The following is a 17004-nucleotide window of genomic DNA, read 5'->3' as shown; positions in this document are numbered from 1 at the left end:
TACAGTTAGATTACACGTGTATGGTCATAATATCAACCAGCCAAAAGACCCAGTCCATGAACCCATAAACGTGTCAGATAAGCTACCGACCCCGACCAGCCGACTTAGACCGACCATTCCAGCCACGTCACTGGAACCACCCAAGTTACTTCCTCCAACCTCTCCTGCTCCGCCACGTGTCTCTTTCCATAACGGCTAGTTCTTATTTTTTCCCTCTCGACTCTCTATTCTCTATGCATTGCATTCCTTCTTTTTTTTTTTTTTTTTAACCCGCCAATCCCAGGGTGCTCCAAGATCTCCAGTAGTTTCTAGTGAAAAATCAAATCTTTTACCACATCCATTTTCCCTCCTGGATATTTATCTAAAAGCACCCGACCCAGCCCACAGATATTTTTATCCGAGATTTCCAGTAGTTTCTAGTGAAAAATCAAATAAAATCAAAATCTTTTACCATATCCATTTTCCCTCCTACGTATTAATCTATAAGCAATTTAAAAATTGTACCGATGTGTCAGCACACAAGATTAGAAAAATCCTAAGTTTCGTACAAGTATAAATATCTTGACTTACACGGTTATAAGTGGCTTTATTTGTTTCCTTCTCAGCAAACGGCAGTTACAGCCAACCTCAATTTACTCTCTCGCTAAAATTTAGGTATTTAGGTCAAGTTTCGCCTCAAGGTATCTATCTATCTACCGCTTGTCTCTGCCTCTTATTTTTCTAGTTTTCTGTTTCATAGATTTTATCATAACGATTTTAGATTCTGGGTCTGTGTGTTATTTATAGGTAATTTGTTCGAGTCGGAAAATTGGGTTTTCCTTTCTTTTCTTGGTGTTTTGGGTGCTGATTGATTTTGTATGCTTGGTGGAAAAATCAGATCTTGGATTCACGGAACTTTGTTGAAGAGACAGAACAGGACAAAGATGGCATTGGGGAAGAAATGTGGTTGCAATTCCCAGAGGGGAAATGGAGGGTTTGGGATGGGGTTGGTCAGGAGCACCTCATTTGGGCGGAAAAGGGTTGCTTTACCATCCAATGATGTGATGGAAATTGATTGCTTTGATAGAACTCCCACCAAAAAACGCTGCAGCTATGAGGCCTCATTTTTCACTTCAGACAAGTCTACTCTTGAAGCATTGCCTCAAGATGTCCTGGTGAGTTGAGATTTTAACTGAGCGTTGTTCTTAAGCTTTCTGTGTTAATCATACTTGGATATGCAGTTTGTACTTTAATTATGCTGAAATGTAGTTATTGGCTTGGTTTTATGGAGTAATTTTTTTTAATTGCTTAAGAGTTGAAGTGAATGTTCTGCCCTTTTCTTAGGGGCATTTGCATTTACGGTCACTAATTAAGTTTTCCTTTACTGGTGAAAGATGAGGGCTTTTTTGGATGGTCATATTTGGAAATTAATCTTAAGGTTACCTTTTGGGCTGAATGCTATTACTCAAGGATGGGATTTGTTTTTGTCCTGCAGATTAGGATATTATGTGGTGTTGAACATGATGATTTGAAGAGGCTGTTTTTTGTGTCCAAATCGCTAAGAGAAGCGGTAAGCTTTTATATATCTCTATGAATTGAATTAATTTAAAATTTGAGTGCTTTCTTCAACTTGTCTTGAGCATTAGTTGATTTTGATTTGGATTTCTTAAACAAAAATGCAGACTTTGATTGCAAAGCAATGGCATTTTGCATATAGTACCCCCAGGAAGACCCTTGGATTTCCAAATGCTATTGATTTGGAAAATCTGGATGAGTTCAATGAAATCGAACAAGCTCCAAGGCAAGTGAGAATTCCGAGGGCTCGATTGAGCAGCAAGAAGTTGGCTGACATTTCGGTGGCCTTATTTACTTCTGCTGGCGAAGAGAATTGGCCACGAAGAGAGCTATTTGTGGCAATGGATGCAGAAATATGAGTTGAATAATCTATGAAGATCCAGAACGGTCTTCTTCTTGTTGTACAATTGGTAACTTGGTTAAGCTAAATAGATAGAAGACAGAGAGAAAAATCTGACGTGCGGGTCAGATTTTTTGATAGTTTGTACATGACAAAACAAATCCATGCAGGCCCATTTTCTTCAATTCTTTCATTGAAGATAGGATTGGCTTGTTTATACTTTGTTTGTACATGTAGAAGAAATGGTTTAGGGATTTCATTTAAGGAGCTGTAGTGGCCCTTTTTATTCTCAAAGGCGTGTATATATGAGCCTCCTAGCTCTTTGGTAAACTTATTCGAATTGGTTGAATGAATACATCTCTTCCAAGCTGATTTTGCAATTTGATTGTTCTTCTGTTCGCCCGACACAATGTTGTTCTTCCTCCTCCATGTAATCACTACGGTGCAGTAGAACTATGTAAGAGATTATTGTTGGCCAATTTGAGACGTCAGCTGAGATTCTTGTTTCATTTAGGATATGTACTATATATTTTTTTGCCCTTTTATGTTCTGCATTAATGCATCTGTGTCTGAACTCCGCTGATTCTATTTGGTCAATACCTTTTCAACAATCAGGTGATGGGGGGCTACCTGTTGATTTCTTGTTGAAATTACCAGTATTAAATCCTTTTGTTTTCGGGGACGGTTATCGCCAAGATTGTCAGGCAGAGATTAGTACATTATGAAAAGGAAAATGAAGGATCTACCATTATGTTTATTTCCATTCCCTACTTGTTTTGGTGAGCGGCGTCTTCAGAGAACATGGACCTTGCGCTTTCTGCATTAATAATAAGATGTTAATTTCCTATTCTGATACCTAGGATTTCATTGACGATCTGGCTGTATCGGAGTTAATGGTTTGAGGGAACCTGGCTGGAATCCTTGAACCTTAATTACAGGATCAAAATTTGCGCCGCAATGATCTGTCCACCCAGTCAGGGTTTAGTTTTCGGTGCTAAGCTGTCCCAATCTAGAAAAGCATGCTGATAAGCTGCCAGCCAGATATCACCAGAGAAACACGCGGCTTCGGAAACTCCTACTTCGTTTTCCTTTTACCAACAAAGAATCTACTTTTAAGTCCCAATTATCCAACCATGGAGATCAAGCTTTCCTATTTGTTACCATTTGACTTGTGAAAATACCATTTATATTTCATAGTTCATATCATACAACTCGAAGTGTTCCGTAGAGACAAGTTTACGGTACCTAGATTACCTTTTGAGCCAAAGGAATACTGGGTACATTTATTTTTATATGCTAATAAGAGATTCCCAATAGTAGGATTAATACAAATGAGTAAGGATTCAAAAACACTAAAATTATTGAAATTCATATGTAATTGGATGAAAATTAACGTGTAGTTAGATTGAACTTCCATCTAGTGAGATTTAAATCCAGAACGTTTAATTCTTGAGCATTAAAACGAATTGAAAACATGATCACAGGGAAGGTGCCCTTACATGATGAAGGTCTGTTTGCGGTTACTTTCTAGCACCTTGCAAATTCCATTTGTACTAATCCACAATCCTTTAGTTAGCCTTACCTTTCAGAAGATTTTCTTGTAGCTGGCTATGATCATGCATGGGAAGTAAAACCAGAACAAAGAGAAGGAAAAAGAAAGACCAATGTTGCATGCTTGAATACGGTAGGCACAACACAACCGATGTACATACCTTGACACTCAGAATTTAGATACAGGATTATGCCTACTTTTGTTGGTCAAGAGTATCTTGTTTGATTAGCAAGTACTGGCACTCGTTTATAGTGTAGTACCTTATAGTCAGCATATAAAATAGGATTAATCTTATATACGTTATCAGTGTATACACTATCACCAGTAGATATATCACATGCGCAAAATTTGAATTTAAAATTCAAAATTTGCTTCTGTGTCGCCCATCCAACCATGATAATGTATACATTGACAGTGTATATAAAATTTACTCAATATAGGCCGTACTTGTTTTATTGGTTTGTATGGAAGTGATTTTATATTGACAATACTATCCTCGATCTGGAGTTCGAAATTTGCATAAAAAGAAAACAAAAAATATAAATGAAGATAGATAAATATTACTTCAGGTGGAAAGAAGAAGAAACATGAACTTAGCATCATGATAAAATAATAATTTTTATTTAATTTTCCTTGAACTTTTTATAAACAACGTACTAAAGGTTAGAGCAAATGACACACATTGTCACTAAACTATTTAGACTTCTCTATTTTGATCACTAAACTCTTTATTTAACTAAAATGATGCGTTTTGTGACTACAAAGTGTACACTCTCATTAGATTGGTGACTTAGAAATGTAAATATTTACTACGTGGCTGACAAAAAATTATACTTTTTTTATTAGTTCAATGATTATTTCGGCTAAATAAAATGTTGAATTACTAAAACAAAGAATGCCTACTAGTTTAGTTACTAGTTTTGCCATTTGCTTCAAAGGTTATTAAGATGTAAAACATTGTTACATAGTCTGTTTGGTTTTCACATTGGTATTTCGGGCTCAAACACTAATGTCATTTTGTCCTCAAAGCATCATAAAAGTAGAGGCAACAACCAACCTGGATATTGCAAATATAATTGCAAGTACTGTTACTAGAGTTTGTGACCAAGGAATAAACAAATCTAGTATTTCTTGATTGGTGATTAATTTGCTTGCAATGGGTTTTGTCGTTCTGGTTACGAGGCTTTGTTTCAATGGTGCTCGAAATGATAATATTTATGAAGTTGTTTGGGGTCTATTGTTTCATAATTTTCATTTCAGCTATTATATTGCTGGTTCCGACTATATGCTAGTTTAATGAACCCCTTGGAAAAGCAATTACCGTTTTTACCAATCTCATACACACGCACACATAAAATAATGTTCAGTTTTTCATATGGTAGATTGCTGAGTTGAACGTATCCGCATTCTGTCAAGTTGAACATATTCATGTTCTATCAAATGGACTATCCATCTTTTCGCCACTTCTTAAGAATTTGTGTTTTTTATTTTTAAATTCTTTTACTGCTTTTTTTTTGTAATAATTAATTCTCTTCCTTTTTTACTTCCTTATTTATAGTAATTTTAATTAATTTATTAATTTCCACTTTATATATATATTCGTATCACTTATGTCTTACTAAGGCCCTATTTGATAATTCAATTCAGTACTTAAACTTAATGGATTCAAATCTTAACATATTCAGATTGTATGATAACCAAAAATTGAATATCTGAATTAATTAAGTGACACTGAATTTTCTGGGCAAAACTTGCTCCCAAAATTAAGTGATAAGTTATTCACTTGTCACTGAATATGACATACACTCAAATGTATTAGATTTAATACTTAACAATTCAATGACTTAATATCAAATCGCACCCTAAATCTTTTTATCAATCAACTTATAGTTTTTCTTTTTTAAAATCTTTCAACAAATTATGGGCAGTTACTCTTAAGTAATAGGTTAGGAACTAGTTAAACGAATATTTCTGGGTTATGCTCCCAATTGCTTTGGGGCAATTTCTATGCCTTGATTATTTTGGGGCAATTCCTGTACCTAAAACTGAAAAGTCTGTAATAGTCGCATGGACAAATCTTTTAGGGCTAAAGGTACTAAGCCCTGGTTCTCTTCTGCAAATGAACAGAACTTTGATAGGCGGAATTGGCAAATTGCTTCCTCTGTTAAATTACATCAGTTTTTAAAAAATGTCTAATGTTTCAATTTCGTCCTTATCTCCATTTTCTTTTACTCTTTTTTCCCCTGCCCAAGCTTCTCATGTCATCCATTTTTAACAATGCAATTTTTTTATTTTTTTGGCAAATCAAAAAGTAAGTTCCCAAAACATTCCACTTCTATTAACAAAAAATTATACCATATTAAGTAAATTCGAAAACTTTGCTATAGTTAACCTTATTCATTCTCAGATTATGGATATCAATAGATGGAGGTAAGTTACAAATATCGTAAGATGTCTCTTATACACATATCGTGTAAATTTAAATATTTAAACAGAAAATTTTGTTTTTAAAGTTATATGGTATTCTTTCTTTTGCAATCATTTTATGATTTTTTTGGCACTTGAAGTGATTTTATTTTGACTTCTAAAATAGATTTCAAGGGCACGTGATTTTTTTAAGTGGTTGGATTCCATTTTTAAGAACATTCACTTGAAACAAAAAGCCAAATCTTCTTTCCGAGTATTATTTCTACTAATTATTGTTTTGAGATCATTAATTTTTTTTTGCCAAACTATTAATATTGATTGTTAGTTGAGGGAAGAAAGTGCAATAAAAGTAATGTTAGGGGGAAAGATGCAAATGGCACCAAACCATTAGCGGAGGAGAAGGAAGGGGTTAGTGCTTTTAACCCAATCTTTCATATGTAAGTCAGATACTGATGACCTCACTACTTCTCGAGAAAACTAAAACAAGTATGAAATAAAAAGATTTTTGTAATAAAACAAGTACGAAAATTTTTCATCCTCAAGAAAACTTAAGAGTTAGTAGTGCTAGGGATAAATCTTTTATCTGTAACTTAACATACTGATGTCTTAATTATAAAAAAAAAAAAAAAAAGCATACTAATGTCTTTAATAAGGCATCATTTTCTAGGCAGGAAAAAAAAGATTTTTGTAAAAAAAGAAGGGACAATTTCAAAAACCTCCATTGAAGCTTTTAATAATTTCACTTAGCACCCTGAACTTTGAAAAACATCACTTCTCTACTTTTGACTTTTTGTAACAATGACAATCCATTTCAAAATATATTATTACAAAACTCAATTCTGAATTGAGAAATATTTTCATTCTAAAAGTGCCCTTTGTTGTCCTTTTTTTTAAAAAAAAATTAAAAGTACATTAAAAAAGGCTTGAAGTTAATAGACAAATTATGTGCATGTGCAAATTTAGTGGGATGTAATATAACAATAGGCACTTTAAGGTATAAATAATTTAAAACTCATTTTTGAATTGAGAAGATGTTTTCATTCTAAAAGTGCCCATATGTTGTCCTTTTTCTTCAAAATTTAAAGTATATCAAGAAAAGCATGAAGTTAGTAGACAAATTGTGTAAATGTGCAATTTTAGTGGGATACAAATATAACAATAAGCACTTTAAGGTATAAATAATTTATTTTTAGGAGTATATTTAAGGTGTTTCCAAACTAAAAAAATATTATTAGTTATTACAATGTGTTTACAATCAACTCGAGAAGTTTTTCAAATTGTTAGAATTTCTAAAAATTAGAAAAAATTGCGTTTAAAATTATGTTTATAAACTCATTTGAGATGTCTTCAAAGACCAAAAAAATTATTCTTTACTAAAAAGTGTTTGTGAATTTCTAAATTTTATATTTACTGTGCCAACTGATTTCTCCATTTCTTATTAATTGCATGATCCCTTACTATTGTATCCTTTGCAAGTCATGAATTTGGGAAAATTAGGAGGGGGAAATTGTCTAATCCTTTTATTTATATAGTTTGGACTCTCGTTAAAGAAATTGGTGAGGGAAATTGAAAAAAAAAAAATTAGGGTTGAGGGCCTGTGACACTTTTCTATTTAGCTTTATATATAATTTTTTTTTTTACTTTTTACTAATGCACATACCATGCACGTCATCAATTCCATTAGTATTCTTAAATTTTCGATCCAAATCATCTCTCCATTAACCATACCTTAAAGGGATGAGAGATTAAACATAATGGATCAAGACGACCACAAAAGATGATTGACTAAAATAACTTTTTAAATGATGCACCTAAAGTGCACCTGATTAGTTTCTTTTAAGGTTATTAGTTTCATCATAGAGGCTCCCTAGTGGTGCCATCAACTGCAATCCCAGATTACAAGTGTGACGCAACCAATAAAAGTTAAAAACACATGTCACGTGCCATTGCACAGGCAAGGCGGTGCTCAGGTTCTCTATAAATACCCAACTCAACGTAACGGATATGCCAGCAGAATACTGGCTATATATAGTGAAGTGAAATGAAGTGAAGTGAAGTGAAGTGGAAGCGAGCATCAGCTTACCTGAGAGAATTTGCGACAGACATTGCTGAGCGATGGCGTCATCTGCAAAGCGTCCTCAGCCGATCGAAGAGGGTTACGGGGCGCCGTGGAGGGATGCCAAGAAAGGGAAAATTGAAGCAGAAGAACAAGCCTCTGCTGATTATCATCCGGCGCTGCCCGTTCGTCGCGTCCTCCTCAATCCGGCCGATTGTGATATCGGTATGAATTCCATTTCTTGATCGCCGATTTCTTCAATTTCGCAAGATAGAGGGTTGAATTTCGATATCCTATAAAAGGATTCTTTGCATGTTTTTTTTTTTTTTAATTTGTTGGGATTATTTTGTTTTGTGGCTTGTCTTTGTGTGCATTGGGAAATGATTACATGCATTGGTTAATCCGTCAATTTTAGGTTTCTGTTCTGTTGCTTTAGTTTTTTAATTATGACAAAAATGTGTGTTTTTTTTTTAAAAAAAATTTAGGTAAGAAGTCATTGGATTAGGCTAGTAACTTGGGTTCAATTTGCCTTCTCTTATCGTTGTTTAAGAAAATGGGAGAAGAATGGGAGGATGTAAAAATCAAGAGCCCCTTTTCCCCGAGAGTCAAAGGAGGAAAACCCGGGTTTAGGTATATGACAAATAATGCTTCTGAGTGGTTTCGGTGAACTTTTTTAAAATTTTTCCCTCTTCATAAGAGACTGTCATCTTCCTTATTGCAAAGGACTGAAAGAAAATTTTGTTAGATAATGGTGGGTTGTTGGAAATTCTTGCCATTTGTGTATACCTTCTTTTACTGATAAAATGCCTCTTGAATTATGTTCTTGGTGAGGCGGAGGGACTTGAATAGGTTGAACAGATCCATTCTGTATAAAAAATTGGCACATATGACAATTAAATCTTTGTGTAGTTTCCCTCGTATGATGATTGATTAACTTAATAATAGGTGCATCAATGAAATTGTTTCTCAACCTATGTATATGTGTACACAAGTACACAAAAATTGTGATCAAACAGTAACTCCATTTGGAAAGTTTCCTTGTACCTTGTATCATTTAGCATTTACATCAGACATGTCAGGACCCTGAATGTTTAAATTGAGGTAGAGGTCAAGTATATAGAACATTTTTCAGTTAAACTAATCAGAGCTGGGATTTTTTTCAACTAAAACAGTCAGGGCTTGGATGCATTCTACTACCCTATGAAAAGAAACCGTCAGGCATATTCTTTTTATTATTATTATTATTATTTTGATATTGGGGGTGATACACTGCTAGTTTTCCAGCTCGTATGTGAGATTTTCTTCAATTGTTTGCAATCAAGAAGTGTTTCTTTGTGATAATCTAGGGTACAACTCAATCACAATGAACAGCTATCTTTGATCTAATATTAGGAGTAAATACTTTTCCATTATTGGTTTCACCTTTCTATAGCTTGATGTCGGACATCACTCTTTGACAGATTTCAATATTGAAGAAGATGGTCTGCGTGGTTCAGCACTTTATGAGGAGGGATTTGCTTATTGCTGGTCTGGTGCCCGGGCCAACGTGGGAATCACTGGGGGAAAGTATTGCTTTGGGTGCAAAATTATTGCACATCAGCCAGTTGATATGGATGACACTCCACTGGACCAGCAGCATATATGTAGGGTTGGCATCTCAAGGGGAGATGATGTTGTTGGAAATCTTGGGGAGACCCTACACAGTTTTGGTTTTGGGGGCACAGGAATGTTTTCTAATGCAGGAAAATATTCAGGTTATGGAGAGCAGTTTGATGATGGTGACACTATAATTTGCTGTGTCAACCTTGAAAGTAAACCCGTGGCTTCAATTGGTTTCTCAAAGAATGGGAAGTGGCTGGGAACTGCAATTCAGTTTCATGCAGGTTTTGGTGGCCTCGAAGTGGTTAATTGTCCAATCAAAAACTTGCAATGGGAATCAGCACTATTTCCTCATGTTTTGCTAAAAAATGTTGAAGTTCAGATGCAATTCAGGACTGAAGATGGATTAGTTCCACAAGAAGGCTACAAACCGTGGGCCTCTGCAATTGAGGATCGGAAGGTGATATTGGGACCTACGTTTCAGAATGTAAGTGATTGTGAACTAATAATGATGGTTGGATTACCTGCTGCTGGCAAGTCTACGTGGGCTGAGAATTTGGTCAGGGCTCATCCAGAAAAGCGATATATTCTGCTTGGAACCAATTTAGTCCTGGATCAGATGAAGGTTGTACGCCTTTCATATTCACGTCTTAGTATCCTTGTTTTAGTTTTAGAGCTTTTTCATTTTTAAGTAGCATTTTTCTCTTCTCAATTTTCTGATAAAAGCTTGAATTTCATAAAGGTGCCTGGTCTGCTTCGTAGACATAACTATGGTGAACGATTTGATCGTCTGATGCAACGTGCAACTGCGATTTTCAATACTCTTCTGTCCAGAGCTTCCAAGGTGCCTCGCAATTTCATAATCGACCAAACAAATGTCTACAAGAATGCACGTAAACGCAAGCTGAAGCCATTTTTGAACTACCGTAAGGTAACTTTTTCTCTCTCTTCAAAGTATGATTCTTTCTTTTCCTGGAGATTTATGTTAAAAAGTTGAAATTATGCTTCCCCATGCTTGCATTAATATTGTGATATTAAAGGCTGTGTTTTCTTGAGGCAGATTGCCGTTGTTGTTTTTCCGAGACCGGAAGAGCTCAATAATCGTTCAGATAAAAGGAACAAAGAAATGGGAAAAGAAATTCCTGCTCAAGCTGTAAATGAGATGTTAGGTTTGTCTAGATCAGTAGTTCCTTCTATCTAAATTGCCATGCTTTGGCCTTTCCTTCTTCATCATCTGTTTCCTTTTTGTGGTGACCTGTAATCGGTGCATGGCAGCCAATTATACTTTGCCAATGAGCAAGGACATGCCCAATACAGATGAGTATTTTGATGAGGTAAATTGCATTCTTATTCTTCCTTCCTCTATTCATGTTTGGGTTTTAGGCTGCATTGTAACCTGTACTTTTTGTGCTGTAAGGTTTTTTTCCCAGAGCTCAGCCGAGCAGAGTCGCAGAGATATTTAGATCAGATGAAAGCAAATCTCAATGCGAGTGTGGTGGTTTCCTCTCATTCTGGTAAAGGCATTTTCCATTCTCATGATAGTCCTTCATTGTCCTATATAGATCTTCTAATCCTTCATGTGGAGCCCCTGTGCAAAATTATCAATGAAATTCTCATGAAACATCTATTCCTTCCTATGGAATAGAAAACATATATTCCAATGGAACCCCTGTGCAAAATCAATGCAGTTTACCTAGTTTGTCTCTCTTTTGTGGTGTCCAAAATTGCCACATGCAAATGATATGTTTTCGTCTTATAAATAATTTTCGTTTTCAGATGGCATGGGCTTTGCTGGACCTTGGTCTAATAATGCATACTCGCCTTATCCTCCTGTTGGAACACCTGCTGGAAGTAACTCATATTTGTGTCATGGAGGGTATTCTCATTCTGGTGGAAGTGATTGTGGAAATAGATTTGCTGCTTCTCTGGATGTGAATGAGCCTTACAGGAGCTATGGAGCAGGATATACGTCCATTGCTATTGATAATAACAGAATGCACATGACTGAACCCTATGCAAGTTTGGCTACAGTTCCATTCAACTCTCAAGATGTGTATGCTAGTCAGCCACGAGGAAGTTCTCATGAAATGTCTATTCCTTCATTTGGAGCCCCCCTGCGAAATAAAGGAAGTTTACCTGGTTTGCCTCTTTTATGGTTTCTAAAACAGCTACATGTTAATGCATTCTTTTCTCGTCTATATTTTTTCCTTTTTGGATGGCTTTGCTGGACCTTGGTCTAATTCATGCTCACCTTATCCTCCAGTTGGAACCCCTGCTGGAAGTAACTCTTATTCGTATCCAATTAATAGACTTGAAAGCTATGGCAGTCATGGAGGGTATTCTCACTCTGGTGGAAGTGATGGTGAAAATAGATTTGCTGCTCCTGTGAATGGGAATGAGCTTTATATGAGCTATGGAGCAGGATATACATGCAGTGCTGCTGATAATAACAGAATGCACATGACTGAAACCTATGCAAGTTTGACTACAGTTCCGTTTAACTCTCAAGTTGTATATGCTGGTCAGCCACAACGTTCATCACAGGAGCTCTTGGGTACAGGACCACCTACATTTGGGTCTACTACAGCAGGACCATACGGTTAGTAGCTTCCTTCATCACATTATATTTCTTTTAAGCAGAATTTATGAATTATTTGTTGTTCTGTTATTGTGACATCCTTGGTGATTTCCAGTAAAACTTATATTTGGAAAAATCTTGTTTTCATTAATTTCCAAATATTTGTAATAGGAATTAGGAAAATATTCAAGTATGATATCGAGTTACATTTTCTTCTAATATCTATGTGGTAAAACTTAATCAACTTTCAAAATGGTAAAAGTGGGTCATGAGTGCCATACACCAATATGCAACTTTAATTTTATTGCATCTTGGACCAACTGTGATGAGTTTCCTTCCTCGCTGGGTGGAATGTTTTTCTTTCTGTATTTTTGAGCTAGAGATGGTGACAACCTGTTGAAGAATATCAACTTAGTCGTTACTTTGTTTCTCATGCTTGGTATAAACATTTCTTTTTTTTCTCCATTGTGATTCGAATGTGTTATTTGATTTCTTCAACGTACAGTAATGTCCAAAGAGTTTTCTTCTTATTATGATCCCAGGTTCTCCATATGGAGCTCCTGTTCCAAGGCCTTCATATGGAAACTTCCCCCCCGGTAAAGAGCATCATGGAGGTTATGGCCCCCCAGGCCCATGGTAGCATTGATTTCTCAGGGATGCCTTTCCAACTTCTTGAAATCCAAAGCGTTCTTGGATGGGTTGAGTTGGTGGCGCAGTTTTAAGTGAGAAATTGACCCAAGGTATCAGAAGATCTTGGAAGCAATGAAGAAAAAGGAACTGAAGATGTATGGAAGAAATACTCATACAGCCCATGGAAGGGCATCGATAGAATGACCTGCTAGGTTTTCAAGGAAATGCTTCTAACCACCTCCTAGTATTTCCATACATTCCAAGGTGGATAGGATTTTGCTGTGTGCTTATTGTAGGTTACTTTCTTTTATGAGTATTTATTATATACAACGTTAAAAGTTTGTGGGAGTTTAGAGTATTGCACATTGTCGCTTGACTGTTGTCCTGTGAAAAATGCCAGTAGTGCTGTCTGTAAACTAAAGCTGCGGTTATTTACATACAACGTTAGGCCGTTCTATATCTCCCGTTGGTTTGAGAAATGAAACAGAGAATCCTTGGGGCCAAATTTTGGCTGGCTGATTGGGATGCTTTTACTCTTGCCTAGCTGCTTTCTGGTGGGCATCTGTCGCTTCCTCATGCAGGAACAACAGTATTCAAGGAGTCGTAGTTTGGTTTTCTCCATGATGGTCCAAGCTAATGTGTAGGATGGTAATGGTGTCTGAATGACCAAATGACCCTATCAGAGAAATCTTCTGTGCAATGTATTTGTATGTCAACTATAAAGTTTATGCTCTTTATGTATGTGGATAAAGAAGAAAAGAACTGAGATGAAGAGCTTCAAACAAGAAAATGTTTAATTCTTTGCTCCACTACCAATTCCGTTCTTGCCATTCTATTCAGAACCTTCTTGTCTATAATTTTTTTCAACCCAAACGACAGGGGAGTGTTGGGGGGTGGGGAAGAAGAGCTCTCATTTTAGCTAGTGGAAATGTGCCTAAACCATAAAAGCTAAAGGTTCAGATATTCATCAACATGAGGCTTGGGAGAGAAATAGAAGGGCCCTTAGGCATGTGCTGACTGCTGAACACCCCCAAAAGTTTCTTGAATTGCCAGATGTTAAACATTAATTTTGAGGAACTTCTTCTCCCAGTTCCAATATCTTCAATTCGTCATCCGACATGAACTTCTACTCTGGTACAAATCATACACCCTTTAACGTGCACTATGTATCAATCGAACTGACGGCCGGGATTTGCTGTCTGCCACATCTAACTATTAGCCAAAAACCAGTCAGTCGTCCATGATCCTGCAGCCCCATATCCTCATACAGCTCAAGAGGGAGTTACATCAAGCAAAGCAATCCCGACTGTCATTGCATGGCCCCCTCCCCTTTCCTCTCTGCTTTTTGGCCATGGATGATTTGTTCCTGAAGCAATGATGAGATAACAGGACGCTTATCATTTGAATATTATCCGATCACTTTACGGAAAGTTTGTTCAGCAAATCTGCCTGCCTACTCGATCTATCCAAAATCATGTAGCATTAAAGATTCCGTTCTCTGTGCAGGAATTAAATATTTACGCAATTATTGGTAGTTATACGATACCGTACATTGGGAAAGGAAGAAGTGGAACCTATTCCAGGGATCTGCATGACAAAATGATCGAAGTATATAAGAGCTATTACCAAATGAGTTGCATAATCAGGCCATTATTACTTTATGTTGAAAGGTTTCGATATCATTATTATCTCAGAAGTTGTCAATTTACTACTAATTTCACTGTAGTGTTTATCCTACCTTATGTAGGTTAGGGTTCATATCATGCGTTCATTTAAATCCTTAAATTTCTGTATAATGTTTATCCTACCTTATATAGGCTAGTATTCATATCATGCATTAGTTTTGTATCCTTAAAAACAAAAAAAAAAAATTAACCAGTCATTACCGACTTCATCAACTATTGCATTGGAAAACCCTTGAAACATAAGGTCATGTTCAATAATTCTTGAATAATGTCTTTGCCTTTTCGAAACCTTTCTATGCACATGCTTAGATTCCATATTGTCCAAGAAACTCGACTATGTGACAATTTCGCAATTTTAACTCTTAAATATTTGCTTTTTTTTTTCCATTCACTATGTTTATAGAATCTTCTAATTGATGATTTGCAGTTTAGAATATACATTCTAAATGTGCTTTAATATATCGAATTGTTTAATACTTGCAATAACTCTCGGTCAAATCATCACCAGGCAATCAATAACTTCGATACAATGATATGTCATTTGTATCATCAACATACAGTTAAATCAAGTCGAGATCAACTTAAATTAAAAAAAAAAATTCTTGAGCTGAACTCAGCACCACAAGTAGATCTTTTGTATCTTCATGAGATGTTTTGTATCTATCGCTAATTTCTTGAACATTAATTACAATTTTTCCAAACGGAAGACGCATAGTAAAAGAAAAGAACCTTCGAAGTTGCAGAACCAAAAAGCAATGTGTACTCCGTCACATCTTTTCAAGCTAGTTTAATGGTAACCTTTTCGAGCAATTACTAGTTCTTTGCTTTTTCATGGGGACCCCTTTGCTTCTAGAGGCAAAGCAGTACTTGATAAAAATTAAGCAAATTTTTGAAGAGATGTTTATAACTTTAAAAGAATTATGACCTTTTATGAAACAAAAGCTTGTAGTTCGTGTGTTGTGATGATATAAAAAGGAGCACCGATATATAGTCAGTTAGTTAGTTAAACATCTAGTACAATTAGAGGCTTAAGAGTTAAGACTTAAAGCCCACACTGCATTTATTGAGTAAAATTTTCCATTGGGAATTTAGGTTAGCATCTTTTCTGTTTTGTTGGTGCATTTTGGATGGAATCATATATAGAAAATCATTGTTGTTTTTGAGATATTCTTTCGACTTTTCATTGACTGTAAATGAAAGTGGCAGACAAGAAAAACTTTAATGGTAGATTTTCCATTTGGAAAGAACACGATGCTGTTCCAGGTTACCAATCATTTCTTAAGAATTTCAGGACTGAATTTGCATTATACGATTCTTCGTTGTTTTATCTTCGGCAGAAGCCTGTATTGTTGTATGTTATGGCAAATCGTAATTTTGATCTACGAGTTTAGAATTAGAAACTGTGATGGCTGTTGATTTTGTTATTCTGGTAATTAATTTGGTGAGGTGATGATAGTTTAACAGTATGTGTATGTGTTTAACAGTGTTTACAAGTGTAATAGTAGGATTTTTCCGGTTAATTAATTGGAGATGCATGGTAATTAAGTTGTTCTCCATTAATGAACTAAAAACACTGGCATCCAAGTTACATATTCATTAGGCAATGTTGTACTAATTGGGCTTTGCATTTATTAGTTGCTTGTCTTAGCTAGGGCGCAGTTGGATCGGTTTCAATGGTATCATAAATTTGTTAAATTGTTTGGATATCACATTATTTGTAAAAAAAATTATTTGCTTACATCACCACAAATACATTTTTCAATCAACATTTTTATCTTCTTAATCACTTTTCTATTTCACAAACATCACATCATAAAAAATATGACAGACAATAGTACAAATAATATATTAAATAATCTCCTATTCAAACACGCTCCGTAATACTTGAGCTAAATTAGCATCATAGCGTGAAACTAACGTGTATAACCTATTTGAGGATAGCTATACATACATATATATATATATATATATATATCCCTTTTTGGACCTTGTGGGAGGAAAAGAGTATGAATCCTTGATTTCTTGTACATTTAGTACAAAGTATCCAACTATCATACTACCGTACAAATACATATGTAACACTAGCTATTCGCTTCACTTGCTCCCCCAGCCCACGCCTTAAAAAACAAGCAACAAGTGTGACTCGTTGACAAGAATGCCTTAAAAGTATTGCCACTAGTCCCATGCCTATGTCCCCATACCCATAGGCATAGCATACATGTCGCTACAGCTCTTTTCTTTCTTTCTTTCTTTCTTTGTTTTCTTTCTTGAATGCTTTTAAACTATGTAAATGCTGCTACAAGTTTAATCAACCCATCAAGAACTTGGCAGTGATAAGATAGCAGGAGATGGGCGCACTATCAAATGTTGATCTCTTTCGTTCAAATGATATTCATGGCATTAGATGAATATCAGAGCCAACAATGGCTTAGGGCCAAAAAGCAGCCTAACTGGTTTATTTCCAGAAGATAATTGAACTGCAACAGATTAACCCAAAGGATATTCATGATAACACAACAATTGCTCCGTTCAAGAATATATGAATTAGTATTCAATGACAACTACCAGGTGCAATGTTCGCAA

The 17004-nt window shown here is 35.6% G+C and overlaps 2 protein-coding genes across 3 annotated transcripts; both read left to right on the top strand.

Annotated features, from left to right (window-relative positions):
• The first annotated feature begins 265 nt into the window (after window positions 1-265).
• Window positions 266-2274, top strand: LOC113762073 (F-box protein At1g61340-like). 2 transcript variants are annotated; one of them, XM_027305327.1, is made up of 4 exons: window positions 266-680; window positions 878-1154; window positions 1475-1549; window positions 1662-2274. In XM_027305327.1, the coding sequence occupies exons 2-4, from the start codon at window positions 924-926 to the stop codon at window positions 1911-1913; spliced, it is 558 nt and encodes a 185-aa protein (XP_027161128.1). In that variant the 5' UTR covers window positions 266-680; window positions 878-923; the 3' UTR covers window positions 1914-2274. The 2 variants fall into 2 exon arrangements, with proteins under 2 accessions (XP_027161128.1, XP_027161126.1); XM_027305325.1 differs by lacking the exon at window positions 266-680 and having other exon boundaries at window positions 694-1154.
• Window positions 2275-7935: 5661 nt separating this feature from the next.
• Window positions 7936-13197, top strand: LOC113762596 (heterogeneous nuclear ribonucleoprotein U-like protein 1). The gene is made up of 9 exons (XM_027306111.1): window positions 7936-8154; window positions 9390-10153; window positions 10271-10459; window positions 10589-10697; window positions 10804-10862; window positions 10946-11042; window positions 11305-11667; window positions 11792-12127; window positions 12649-13197. Exons 1-9 carry the CDS (start codon window positions 7989-7991, stop codon window positions 12744-12746), a joined length of 2181 nt encoding a protein of 726 aa, XP_027161912.1. The 5' UTR covers window positions 7936-7988; the 3' UTR covers window positions 12747-13197.
• The last annotated feature ends 3807 nt before the right edge of the window (window positions 13198-17004 follow it).

The sequence above is a fragment of the Coffea eugenioides genome, chromosome 2 (genome assembly GCF_003713205.1).
Source record: "Coffea eugenioides isolate CCC68of chromosome 2, Ceug_1.0, whole genome shotgun sequence".
Lineage (NCBI taxonomy): Eukaryota > Viridiplantae > Streptophyta > Magnoliopsida > Gentianales > Rubiaceae > Coffea > Coffea eugenioides.
This window is presented reverse-complemented; position numbering and strand designations above follow the sequence as displayed.